Source organism: Saimiri boliviensis, chromosome 10, assembly GCF_048565385.1.
Source record: "Saimiri boliviensis isolate mSaiBol1 chromosome 10, mSaiBol1.pri, whole genome shotgun sequence".
Taxonomy (NCBI): Eukaryota; Metazoa; Chordata; class Mammalia; order Primates; family Cebidae; genus Saimiri; species Saimiri boliviensis.
Window position 1 is genome coordinate 34,366,183 of NC_133458.1, and position 14,422 is coordinate 34,380,604.

Below are 14,422 nucleotides of genomic sequence, written 5' to 3' on the forward strand. Positions count from 1 at the left end.
CTAGCCAGTTATCCAAGCACCATTTATGAAACAGGGAATCCTTTCCCTATTGCTTGTTTTTGTCAGTTTGTCAAAGATCAGATGGTTATAGATGTATGGCATTGCCTCCAAGGCCTCTGTTCTGTTCCATTGGTCTATATCTCACTCCCCCACTTTAAATGTCTCAAGGAAGTTCCATTGTGGTTGGAACTAACTCCAAATTCTCTAATGTGACTTATGAAGAGTAACTTATGAAGTTGCCCTGCTTCTCTCTCCAGCCCTGTCTCCCACCCTGCCTCTTCTGGTATCCCATTCCAAAAGACCCACGGTGTGTGTCTAGTTTTACCTCCTCTACTCCAGACTTTTGGTGTTCTTTTAAAGGAACATCTTCCTTTTCTGGTGACTCTTCATATAAATTGCTATACCACCATCCTGTTAATCTGGTTTGCTTCTACTCATCTTTTTAAGGACTTTCTTATTTGAGGGTGTTTTAAAAATGTAAGCTGGTTAATTTGTAGTTCTTCAGGAAAGGGACAAACTGTTATCATCCTTGGTGTTTAATGTTCTGCTCAGTCCTAATCGAATCTTTAGGTGGTCCTTTACTAAAGTGTATTGTGCAGGCCAGGCTTCTTTGTGATGAAAGGGTAAAAGGATAAAAAACTAAAGTCAAGAGAAAAATTAATATTCACCATCCTCAATTTAATATTTTTTATAAAGGAACTAATACATATTGAGTGAATAGGTGAAAAGGTATCATGAGTAAAGTGAAGTTATAGCAAAACTTCAGGATTATTTCATGAAATGAAAATTTCCCATGTAAATGGGAGATTTCTAAAAAAAAATGATGAAAGAACACTTTTATTGTTTTCAGTCAAATTTAGAACAGGAGAATGGATTTCTAATATGGTGCCAGTCTATAAAAGAATGGAAGGATTTCTTGGTGATATTAGTCTATTGGTATTAGAATGAGGAATATATGAAGACTTTAATGGTAGAAAGTTATATCAGTCAAAGAATACTTTTATAGTTTAGCACTAATACAAACTTATTATTAAAATGAAGGAAATTTTTTTAAAGTACAAAGAAGTGAAACATTACTCAGCACCTCATCCTCCAGAAATACATGACAAGAACTTGAAAGAGCAAAACAGGAGGTTCATCTCTCTGGAACTATTTAGGATTGACCTTCAAAAGACAGAAGAATGGACTAAATAAACCGAATGACAACTTAATGTAACCTCAAGGGAAAAGGACCTCTTGGTTTAGAGTTGTTGTGGACAAGTTGCAGAAAGAATTTTTTGTAATAATTAAGATTTCTTGAAATCTAATTCAAGAAATCTAATTTCAGTTTAGAATTTACCTTCATAAAGACAGAAGGATTTCTTGATTTTGTGGTTTTGTGAATAAACCACAGTGAGAAATTATCCACGAAATTTAACTGGATTCAAATGAAACAACCTCCTGTATTCTCTTTGTAATAGATATTTGATACAATCTATTAAACATTTTTGAGTCATTTAATCTTTGCCTTAGTCTGTGGGTCACTGCCATTAAGTAATCACATATATGTAACTTCTGTTTTACTTTTAAGCTGGATAATGCAGATGAACAAGCAGCCCAGATCAGAAGGGAACTTGATGGCCGGCTGCAGTTGGCAGATAAAATGGCGAAGGTAAATTATTTACTTGGACATACTATATCCCATTCCTTTCTTTACCTAGATTTCTGTGAGCTGAAAGAGTGTTTTGTATAGGTGAAAAAGAAAGAGCCAGCATAATTTTAACATTTTCTCCTCTACACATAGACCTCTTAATCTCAAATATCTGAACGCATGTTGTATAAATGGAGCAGATTATTCATTTTACATATTCATTCTTAATATGTGAATTGTTTAATTTTAATAACTTTTATAGATTTTTTAAAGCAATGCCTGAGTTTCTCAAACTGCCATATATAGAAGTTTCGATGTTGTGCTAGGCAAAATAGGGAGAAAAAACTCCTCCCTGAAAAATCATGTAATATATTTGTAAGTATACAGCATAGTTATTGCCACATGGTGGTTCCAACTAATATTTAATTCAGTGACTAAATGCATGAAAAAATGTAATTTGAAGTATCTAGTAGAAAGTCTGGCAGATGTTTGATACAAGAAATTCACTATATTGTACTTATTTGTGTGATCATTATATATCGTGAATAGAAATAGATTTCAAGCAAAAGCCATGAGTTTTTTCTAGTACTTAAGGTTTTTAGAAAGAATGGAACCTAATTGTCTAAATCATTCTTTAGTGAATTGATTGATTAACTTACTTCAGTGGTATGAAAATTTTCATTTTTTTCAATGGACTTGCAATTACAGTGCTGTTGATTGCTCTGAACATAAGATTCTTTCCCCCTTCCTTTCTGCTAAGCAAAAACTTCCAATATTTGATGGATGGTCTCTCTTTCTGTCTCATAACATGTATACAATAAGCTGCACACATCTTCAGTTTACAGTTTGATGAATGTTTATGAATATACCCTATGCAGCTACCTCCCAAATCAAGATAGTGAACTCTTCCAGCATTCAAGGAGTTATATCCCATACTAATTTTGATGATTATTTTTGTGCTTCTGCAAAGTAAATGTGTATTTGTTAATATTAATATATATAGTTTTAAAAATGCTAAAAACATTTAAATATTTATTAAAACATGAGGAAACTTTGAGAAATTAGAGATAAACAATGTTATAGAAAAAACTTGAGAGAAATTGGTTAACAAGAATGTCAGTAAACTGTAAGATCATGGGGAAGAATCTCTAGATGAGTGAAGACACATTGTGTTATAAATCAGGGGCCAAAGAGTTACATTTGCACAAAGGGCAGTGGCTGAAAGGATACCATGCCTTATTTTTGTCCTTTGGGTTTCTACAAAGGTGCTATTTTATTCTGGAGATTTGAATGTGGACTTCATATAGTAGAAACCAAGCAGCTTGAGGCTGTTGGAACCTTTAGAAAGAAAAATGTTTTAATGCCAAATCCTATCCTGAACTGAGACGGCTGGAAAAGAAATTGCTTTTCTGAGACCTCAAGATAACAAAGAACCTGGAGAGATGTGCCTGACAGCAGCAGGCAGGACAGTGGATCTGTGTTCAGCATTTGAAAATTACCTACTTGTATATAGATTGTACCTGAGACTGGGTACATTGTCATATCTGATGCTTTAGAATAAAGTTTAAGTGACCTTCTAGAGAGTTATGAGACTGGAAAAAAAGCCTCAGACATGTTCTCAGGTTCATGTCTGAGAAGGAGAAGGCATATTCATAAACTCCTAGGCTGAGTCAGAAGAAAGGTTTAGTTCTCTCCTTGAAAGAACTCTAATTGTTTCATCAGAGATGTTGATATAGTGGGAAAAGCATGGAGAAAGAAACTGATGGGGTTGGGAAGCAAAATATACCTCTAAAAATAGGATACCTTTTGGTGAAAATATTGACACAGCAAATTCAGCAGGTTTAATTGCTTTCTGCTTGATGGTCACCAAAGTGAAGCCCTCTTAATGAAATGTTTTTAAGTCTAATAACAATTTACTGACCTTGTTGAGTTACATTCCTGTAATAATCCTAAAACCTTGTAAGGGCAAATAATATCGTGAAGTTAATTTCATAAAAGAGGAAATTGAAGCTTAGACAAGATTATTTATTTCACCATGATTACATAACAAATAAGTGGCTGAGGCAGACCTCAAATCCTGGCCTTGTCTCCAGAGCCTGGGCTCGCTCCCTTGCATCCTGTTGCCTCTGCAATCTGATAATGCCAGAAGTATGGTTAATAAATAGGTATTAGTTGGCAATCAGAAACATCCCTTTCCTCATTTCACAGAACAATACAATATAATAACAGTAAAACTGCAGGGCAAAAATCTCTGCTTCAAGGGAAATGTTGACTTTAGTACTTTAGCCAAGAATAATTAGGAAGTAGTGGGCAAAACATGTACAGAAAGACCTGTGACCAAATTCATGATTGCTATTGTCTAGATATAATAGTAAGCACATTACTTAACATTTTAGAGACTCATTTTTTCTATCAAATTTGTTGAGGAAATATTTATTGAACACCAGCTATACAGCTGGGTGCTGTCTTAGGTACTTGGGATATATTGGGTTAAAACAAGACAAAAATATTTCCGCCAGGCCCTGGTGGAGCTTACATTTTATTTGGAATAGTTCCACAGTAAGCAGTAATCATGCCATGTAACTAAATTATATATGGTGATCACTGTTACTTAGAAAATAGGTCAGAAAAAATAGGATATGAGGAGTGTAGGAGGGAGGTGGTAGGAGGTTACAGTTTTCAGTCAAGTGGTCAAGGCAGGCCAGTTCTTGATAGTACAATTCTTCCAGATACTCAGACCAAAAAACTTGTAATCATCTTTGATTCCTTTTTCTCATACCTCATGCAAAACTTACCAGTAAATCCTTTTATCTCTACCTTCACAGTATTTCCAGAATGTGATGATGGCTGCCATCCTCCACCTTCCAAAATGTGGTCTAACCATCTTTGTCTGTTGTCTGGATCATTGTTCTGTCCTTTTAACTAGTCTCCTGGATTCCACTCATCTCCATTAACACAAGAGCCAGTGATGTTCTCCATTAAATCTGTGATGATTCCCTGTGTTGCCGAGAGAAAAAGAAAAGTTCCTAAAATGGCCTGCAAAGTCCTGTATGATCTGGTCTTTGTTACCCCTTTGACTTTATCCTTCACTAAGCTCTTGCCCTTGCTCAGTCCACTTTGGCTATGGTGGCCTCATTGGTTTTCCTGCCACAGGGCCTTGGGCCTGACTGTTCACCGGCAATTATCTTCCATTGACATTTACATGGCTTTTTCCCTGCTGTAGTCAGGTTTTCCAGAGAAACAGAGCCAATAAATTTATCTATATATTCATATATCTAGACCTATATCTAGATAGATAAAATAAATGTATATAATATTAAAAAGTAGTGTTATATATACATACATATTATATGTGTATATATATTTATAAAATAACTACAGGGCATGCACGTGCACACACACACACGTGGGAGGGCAAGTAGAGACAGAGCTTGATTGAGTTCAAGGAATTGGCTCCCACAGCTGTGAGCATTAGCAAGTCCAGAATTCACAGGACAAGTAGGCAGGCTGGAAATTCAGGTGAGAATTGATGTTACATTCTTAAGTCTGAAATCTGTAGAGTGGACTGGCAGACAAGAAACTCAGGCAGTGTTTCTATGTTTTAGTCTTGAGGCAAAATTGCTGCTGCTTTAGGAAACCTTTGTCTTTGCTCATAAATTCTTCAACTGAGTGAATGAGACCTACTACAGATGTAGGAGGGTGATCTGATTTACTGAATCTACTGATTGTAAATGTTATTCACATCTAAAGAATATTTTGTTAACAACATTTAAATTCGTGTTTGGCCTTACAATTGGACACCATACCCTAGCCAGGTTGACAAACAAAATTAATCATCATACTTCCTTATCCACTACTATGCTCAAAGGGCATCATCTCCTCATTGAGACCTTCTCCAACCACCTTGTTTAAAGTTACAGCCCTTCTTAGCACTCACTCTATGTCCCTTCTAGACTTTTTCTCCATGGTACTTACCACTTTCTACCATAATAAATTATTTCCTTGTTTATGAAGTCTATAAAATATAGGTTCCATGGCAGCAGAGGATTTTTGCCCATTATCTTCATGGTACTATCCAGGGGCCTGGAGCAGAACACATAGCAGGCACTCAGGGAATGTCTGTCGAATGACAGTCTTTACATGCTGTCATACTTGTGAGAAAGCCAGGACTGTGAAGAATTCTTGAATTAAAAGGCACATTTGAATTGAAAGGAAGAGAGAGTACCAATATGGTAAGAATAACTGAATCTGCTCCAATTTGTAATACCAACAACAAAAAAAAGCTAAACACTTCAGCATTTTAGTTAGGATTGGAACCAGCTTCAAAACCAGTAGTTCACTTGATGCCATGATGCTGAGATTAGAACCAAAAATTAATATTTGGGGCATGGGAAGCAGCAGAGATCAGCTTAGAGAAACTATCCTGTGATAGGAACCCAACATGTCATCTAGAGGAAGGTTAAGAGCACTTAAGAAAAAGTGATTATATTTGAATAATGAGAAAAAAATTTTAAAGAAGACAACTTTTTTTGTGTGTGTATACCATGTGTTAAGACCACTAGTGACCTATGCTATACAGAGGACCCAATTAGAACACATGACTTATAAGAGTGACTCACAGTTTGACAACTAAGAAATAACTCTATTTCTGATTCAATTCTAGTTTAAAAGAACACATTTAAAATGAATAATTGTCTGATATACACTTGGTTTTGTTGTTTGCCAGTGAGGGACAACACAAGCAGGTTAAATAGAGGTGTTGAAATATTATCAATAAACCTCAAAGCTTTAAAACAGTATTTGAGCTTTTTCAGGGGGAAAAAAATCTGGTATAGTCTATTCCTTGAAAAGTTTGAAAATACTGATAAAAGAGTCGATTTTGGTGTTGCCTGCTTTTCTTCTCTTTGACAGATGATAGTTAATGAAGTGCTTATAGTTAAAGCTAAATACAAATAGAATATTTTTTTCTCATCCTAATGCTAGATTTTCCATAACATGTTGAAAATATGAAAGAAAAGCATTAGAAAATTAGGACTTTCAGATATATGATATGCTCATCTTTTGCTTTGTTACACTATAATTTTTTAATGGGAAAGTTATGACTTTCATACAAATATAAAATGGACACACAATAGAGATTTTATTCAATGCATAATTAATAAGCAAACAAATTGGATATTAAGACCCAGCCAAAGAGCATATGAGAAGCTAGGTGTTTGGGGGCATTACTAAGATAAGATTAATGGATTCATTAAAAATTGGTTAATTTCTAATACAGATTTAAACTGAAACTTTGACTTATTCACCAGGCAAACATTATTTACATCTCTTTCAGATGCAGTTTTACAAAGTAACATGTAACTTTATCATCTTGAACCTTTAGTCAATAATAAATAATAAGATGAATTAAGAACTTTTCTGCAAATGATCATTGGATGGCCTTCACCTCCATGTGACATTGAAAGGATCTGCCTCCTCATTGTTTGCCTTATTTCTCAGTTTTGGATGCTTTTTCTGACAGCCTTAAAGTTAATCCAAAAACATAAAATATGTTTTTTATGGATCATTTTACTTTTTTCTCCCCTCTTTGCTTATATTGAAAAATTACTCTAAAAACAATTCCTTTCCTCCCCTGCCCTGTCAAAGAAAACTCAGGTATTCTATAGCTGGGTAGTTACATGTTTTCTTAAGGATATAGATTTGCTATTTTTGAATGTTGCATCAAACTCTAGAGAAGTTTTAAAAGGATACTTAAGAATCTTCTTTGGGAAAGTTAATTTTTAATGTAGATATTTAATCTGTGACATTATGCAGTTTTAATTTTGATTATATGTAAATTAGTTTAAAAAGAAATATGTGAAGGTTATCCTGGGGGAGAAGAAAAACCGGTGGCCTAAGACTCTGGGACTGGTCTGTGAAGTGGTGCCAGATGTTCCTTCCCATCCCATGAACCAACTGGTGCAAGCAAGTCAGAGGCTAGGTGCAGGTTGACAGGAGCACACTGGACACTTTCCAATCGTACTAGAGACATGTAGATTTCTTAGGTTAGATTTTGAGTGATGTCAAGGGGGCAACAGTAAAGGCAGTGATTTTCTGGAACATTCAGCAGTCATTTGAAAGATGGTTGCTTTAGGCTTTCATCCTTCAGCCGGTTCTGAGCAGTGATGATCATTTCATACTGGGCCTTATATTATAAAACTATATACCTTTTGTCTTTAAGAGAGAAAATCTAAGTACCAGGTTGGCGAACATTAAAGAAAGAGCCAAGAGTGTGAGGGAACAAAGTGCTCTCATTTGCTGTTCTGAAGAATATAAATTTGTTATAATATTATCTAAGAACGATTTGGCACTATCTAAATATCAATATTTGGAATGTCCTTTTAATTGAGCAGAAGAAACAAGTCTGATTGCAGAGTTAAAAGTATTGAATGGTGATGCTGATATAACTTAGCAAGAAAATAGAATCTTCCAAATTGATACTGTTACTTTTTCCTTAATCATTTTTAATCATAAATTTTCCTTTTGCTTTAAATTTAACTTTATCTAAGCCTTTAGTGAAAAACTGAATTTATAGCCACAAGAGATCTTGGCACATTCATGTAATGTGAAAATTTACTAATTTTAGAAATATGACCATATCACTCTTCAATAATATGAGTTTTTAGGTTTGAATGCCTATTTATAAAAAGCGTACTCTTCCAGCAATGCATATCTGTGGTAAGAAATTGAGCTGTTGTTAAAACGTTTGTTTCCTAACTGGCAAAGCTGTTGTGTCCTCAACATTTTCTTACATACCAGTTATCCTAAGCATTGCAAAGCTACTAGTGACTAAGGTTTATCTTTACACTAAAATATCTTCCATGCTTGTTTTCAGAGTTTGTTTTTCCTTAAGCAAATCTTATCACAAGCAAAGCTACTGCGAAAATATATGTGATTTTTTCATTTTGTTCTTCAATGATCCTCAATAAGATATCTGAAGTACCTTTAGATGTGCCAGTGCCTGAGGATTTTAAAGCCTAGTGACTCAAGTAGGGTAGATATATTGAGAGTTTTGTAATTTCTAAGACAGCGAAGAATTATATACATCATATATTTTTAATGATAAAATTGAAATATGACTTATGTAACACTAATATTTTACAAATTATTTTCAAGGAAAGAAAATTCCCCCAATTTATAGCAAAAGATATGGAGAATATGTATATAGAAGAATTGCGGTCTTCAGTGAATTTGCTAATGGCCAATTTGGAAAGTCTTCCAGTTTCGAAAGGTGGTCCAGAATTTAAATTACAAAAATTAAAACGTTCACAGAATTCTGCATTTTTGGACATAGGGGATGAGAATGAGATTCAGCTGTCAAAGTCCGACGTGGTATTGTCATTCACCTTAGAGGTAAGTAGCTTTATCTCCTACCTGCCTCTGACAGCATAAATAAGTCTGCATAATAATTTCTGCTGACCTTTGTGGTAACTGTTAGAATTTAAAACAGTGAAATATATGTTGGAGATGTTAAATTATTCTTCATTTGTTGGATACTCGACCTGTATATGCAAATGAATGCAAATTTTTCTTTAAATATAACAGTATTAGGACTAAATAATAAAATAACAAAAGTTTTAAAGCAAGTCTTCTTTATGCCAGTCAGGGTAGTATAAGTTTACTGATACAGTAGGATGAGCATGGTGGCTCACACCTGTAATTCCAGCACTTTAGGAGGCCAAGGCAAGAGGATCACTTGAACCAAGAAGTTTAAGATCAGCCTGGGCAGCATAACAAGACCCAGTTTCTAAAAAACCAAAAAACAAAAACAAAAGGTATCTCATCATGATGGTGTGTGCCTGTAGTTCCAGCTACTTGGGAGACTAAGATGAAAGGATTGCTTGAGCTCAGGAGGTTGAGGTTACATTGAACAGGGATCATGACCCTGCACTCCAGCCTGGCAGGCAGAGTAAGACCCTGTCTCAAAAACACAAGGATAGCAAAAGTTCATCGATAAAGTAAGCATCAAAACGGACTGGGGTAGAAATAGCAATTCAACATATAAGTGAATTCTTTGTAATTTGGAAACTTTTTTCAGGTTTCTGGTTAACCTTTCTTTTTAAATCTACTTTACCTGTGGGATCATTTTTCTAGGATCATATTAAACCAGTTATAATGTATATTATTGGATACCATGGATGATGAGAAATAGATAATTCTTTTTCAGGACTTCAAGTTTTATTACAGGGACAATATATATTAGAGCAAGAACAAATGTCATACATTTAAAATTGTGTTCCCCAAAACTTCAGAATTTCATATTTTATGCAAATCACGGGAATCCAAACACTAATACTCTTTGTACAGCTTCCTGTTGATGCTTTACGTAATTCTTCATTGCTGAGCTATGCATATGGGCTTATCTAGTTATATGTCTATGGATTTGTACACCACCACACACAAACACACACCCCTGACAGACATCTTTAGTTCCTTGGAGAAAGAATGTATGTGAAACATTAAAATAAAAGATTATAACATAATAATTCGGACTGCCAAGTCACCATTTGGCTTAAACTCAAGCTCCCCCTCCCCGTAATTTTTATTCTATGAGTAAATACTGACACTGTGACACTTTAATTCATAGCTCTCTCAAAAATTACATTGAGGCTTATAGCTCCTTCCTTTTATCCTCTCTGCTGGTTCCCCATGCTGCCATTTTCATTTGCTGATTGACAAAGAAAAGTAAATACAGTCTCACAAAGAACAGTTTTCAATTTCTATGTTGAAACTTGACTTGCTTAGTTTATGGCAGAAAAAGAAAACTTTTATTTCTATTCTTTTTTTCCCCATATATTCAACTCTGAGATAAATTCAAACTTGAGGATGACATCTGCTTCTCACTTTCTTAATTTCAGGATTAATGATTTATTTGTAGATTAATAGATTAAACTTAGTATCAGATTAGAACTATGAGGCTTTCTTTTGACTCAAGATTCAATTCTGGGCTTACCTAATGGCTTTGCCAAATGACTTCACTACTGGCTTTCTTCTCAGACTTTTCAGGCTTATAACATAAGGATGTCTAATTTGAAACTACATAGCATGTTACCTATAGTATTTCCTTATCATTCCTGCCTCAGATCTCCTGCTAAGTGAAATATAAAAGGTCAATTGTTTTCCATTTTTTAAAACTTCATACAAAACATAATTCATTTAATTATACTATAATTTTTCCAATAAGAGTTTATCTTATGTATTTATTTAGTTAGTTTTGTGGAGACTGAGTCTCTCTCTGTCACCCAAACTGGAGTGTAGTGGTGTAATCTCTGCTCACCACAACTTCCACCTCCCAGGTTCAAGGAATTCTCCTGTTTCAGCCTTCTGAGTAGCTGGGACTACAGGCAAGCAACACCATGCCCAGCTAATTTTTTTTTTTTTTTTGTATTTTTTGTAGAGATGGGGTTTCCCTTTATTGCGCAGGCTGGTCTTGAACTCCTGAGCTCAGGCAATCCACCCACTTCTGCCTCCCAAAATGCCAGGATTACAGGCTTGAGCCACCATGCCCAACCTATCATTTAAATTTATTGATGGAAAAAATAATTTGTAGAGCAAATAACTTTTATGATGTACAAATCTACCATATCTTTATATGTAAACATTCAGAACTAAAAGCTCAGAACATTTTCTCTTTTCTCTATTGTTCAAAAATCTTAAACAATTGTAATAATTAAATTCTTATAATTATATTTTACCTACTGAAAACAAAATTAGGCATCGAGTCAATGTTTAAGTGAAATGATGAATTGTTATTCTGTGCTTTATTGCCAATATGTTTAGCAGGGCTGTTCAGTTGGCAGTAGATTGTTAGGCAGAGAATATAAGCTAAAACTTTATTTTCCATGGTCTGAGAAGCTTGCATATTTATAAAATTGTTTTGACATCCTGTGTTGCTATGTCTGTCTAAGGCAGATATTTTCCTACCATAGCATAATACAAATCTGTTCTCTGTGTCTATAGTATTTTAAGCAGGAGTTATGTGTCCAGCAACAAAGTAAAATCATGTTAAGTGATGATGGTGCAGTGCATGTTTATAGGACACCAGAGAGAACAGATATGCCACTTGTCCCAGGGCCTGTGACATCAGCTAAGCTAAACTGAATAATTATCCCTATCCCTTTAAGCAAGCCTTGCTCCTCAGACCCCATATTTCAGCCTAAGTCAACTCTGAAAGGCAAGCAGTTAATCCAATTTAAAGCTCTCACATTTCATTAGTCAGGCTTAGAAGTGGTCCAGTGGAGGAATCTTTTCTAAGAACTATACTGAGCCAAAGGAATAAGGTGCAGATTTAAAAACTCTACTTAAATTTCATCTTCTCTTTAAAATTGCTCCCACATCTCCCTTCTCTCACTCTACCTTATTCCCTTACCAAGTTCAATTTTTGCCATACTATTTACCAACTAACATATAGCTCAGTTATTTATTATGTTTATTGTTAATTATCTGGCTATCTCTACTAGAATGAAAGCTGCAGGAAGGTAATATTTCTTTCTCTTTTTTGTTTACTGAGGTATGGAAAGTAACTAAACAGTGCTTAGCACACAGTTGACTCAATAAATACTTATTGAATTAAAAGATTTTTATGGTATCAAAAAAGCAGTTAGCCATACAGGATTACTTTTAGGTCTCTGTTTATTAAGAGAGAAATATTAAAGCAACAGATGAGCTAACCCACAAAATGCTAAGCTATTAAATAATGTTAAATGCAAGCAAAACTAGAAAAACAAATGTTCACCTAAGAAGTGGAAAGTGGGGAATGATCTCAATGGCATGAATATATTTGATTTTTTTTTTTTTTTTTTTTTTTGAGACTGAATCTCACTCTGTTGCCCAGGCTGGAGTGAAGTGGCGTGATCTCGCCTCACTGAAACTGCTGCCTCCCAGGTTCAAGCAATTCTCCTACCTGATCCTCCTTAGTAGCTTGGATTACAGGCACATGCCACCACGCCTGGCTAGTTTTTTGTATTTTTAGTAGAGATGGGATTTCACCATGTTAGCCAGGCTGCTCTCAATCTCCTGACCTCATGATCTACCCACCTCGGCCTCCCAAAGTGCTGGGATTACAGGCATGAGCCCCCATACCCAGCATGCAGTTGTTTTTTTACAGTGTATTCTGTTTTCAATTTTAGGTTAGCATCCCATGACTACTTCTGTGTTTGGCACCTTATGGTTCCCAGTTTCACCATACTGTGCAGCATCATTTTCTAATAAACTACACAATGCTTAAGTGTCTCCTAACTCTGTGGTCAGTGTTTTCTTGGAAGAATGTTACCTAGTTTCACATTTTATACTTATCTCCTTTCTTTTTGCTTCTAGGACAACTTTATTTTATCCCTATGACATCAGCTACAGAGAGATTGGGGAAGAGAAGATTAAAAATAGGTCAATTTAGTTTCTGTAGGTCCATTAGCAAGTTTTGCTGGGAATTGAAACACTATTTAAAATTAGATTAGCTGATGGTCCATGGAATTCTTGGCTGTCTTTATCAGTAATTATTAAGGCCACCTATTTTTTACTTTTCTTTTGGATATCAGATCTGTAGAATCATGTTGTTTTATTTATACATATAGATTCATCACAGAATATCTTTTGAAAATGACAATTCTGCAGGATAAAACATTCCCAGCACAGTTGGAAGTATTGTTTTGAAAAGCAGAGTGCTGTTTCACAAGTTGTATGTTTTAGGAGGTCATGTTTATAGTAGCTTGTAGTAGAGGTGACAGAAATAATGTGAGGCAGATGCTTCTTTTCTTTTCTCTTGCACTTTGGTTATTTAAATACACTGCAGAAGAGATGCAGTGTAAACAATAATATTCTGAATAGGGAGCAATGCTCTTAGAATTTCTAGGCTTGTGGTACACAATTCTATTGTTTTGTACATTTTAAATGACGATCACACATTTTTATTATTAAGAAATGGCTGGGCCGGGCGCGGTGGCTCAAGCCTGTAATCCCAGCACTTCGGGAGGCCAAGGCGGGTGGATCACAAGGTCAAGAGATCGAGACCATCCTGGTTAACGTGGTGAAACTGTCTCTACTAAAAATACAAAAAAGTAGCTGGGCATGGTGGCACATGCCTGTAATCCAAGCTACTCAGGAGGCTGAGGCAGGAGAATTGCCTGAACCCAGGAGGCGGACATTGCGGTGAGCCTAGATCGTGCCATTGCACTCCAGCCTGGGTAACAAGAGCGAAACTCCATCTCAAAAAAAAGAAAGAAATGGCTGGGCATGATGGCTCACGCCTGTAATGCCAGCACTTTGGGAGGCCGAGGCGGTTGGATCACGAGGTCAAGAGATCGAGACCATCCTGGCCAACATGGTAAAACCCCGTCTCTACTAAAAAAATACAAAAAATTATCTGGGCACGGTGGTGTGCGCCTGTAGTTTCAGCTACTCGGGAGGCTGAGGCAGGAGAATTGCTTGAACCCAGGAGGTGGAGATTGCAGTGAGCTGAGATCATGCCACTGCACTTCAGCCTGGCACCTGGCAATAGAGAGAGACTCTGTCTCAAAAAAAAAAAAAAAAAAAAAAAAGAAATTATTAGAGTAATGGTGGTAAGTTCAAATGAGGTTGACTTTTAATTAATATGGTTATATATTTGATTTATCTCAGTTTCTGGTTTTATTTGTATGAGAATCTTAACAATTTTTAATATTACTAACAAAAAAACCTGAGTCATTAAAAATGCATAACTTGGTTTGCTTATTTTCCTTAATCAAGATTTAGTATTTCAGCCAGGCTTAGTGGCTCACC

General features: G+C 35.5%; 1 protein-coding gene across 9 annotated transcripts in view; it reads left to right on the forward strand.

Moving 5' to 3' along the window:
- CADPS2 (calcium dependent secretion activator 2) overlaps positions 1 to 14,422 on the forward strand; it is a 577,926-nt gene that overhangs the window by 237,920 nt on the left and 325,584 nt on the right. For all 9 annotated transcript variants that reach the window (XM_074379141.1, XM_039472830.2, XM_074379140.1 and 6 more), the window contains exons 4-5: positions 1,571 to 1,651; positions 8,786 to 9,022. In XM_074379141.1, coding sequence (XP_074235242.1) covers positions 1,571 to 1,651; positions 8,786 to 9,022 — 318 coding nt within the window. The remainder of the gene's footprint in view (positions 1 to 1,570; positions 1,652 to 8,785; positions 9,023 to 14,422) is intronic.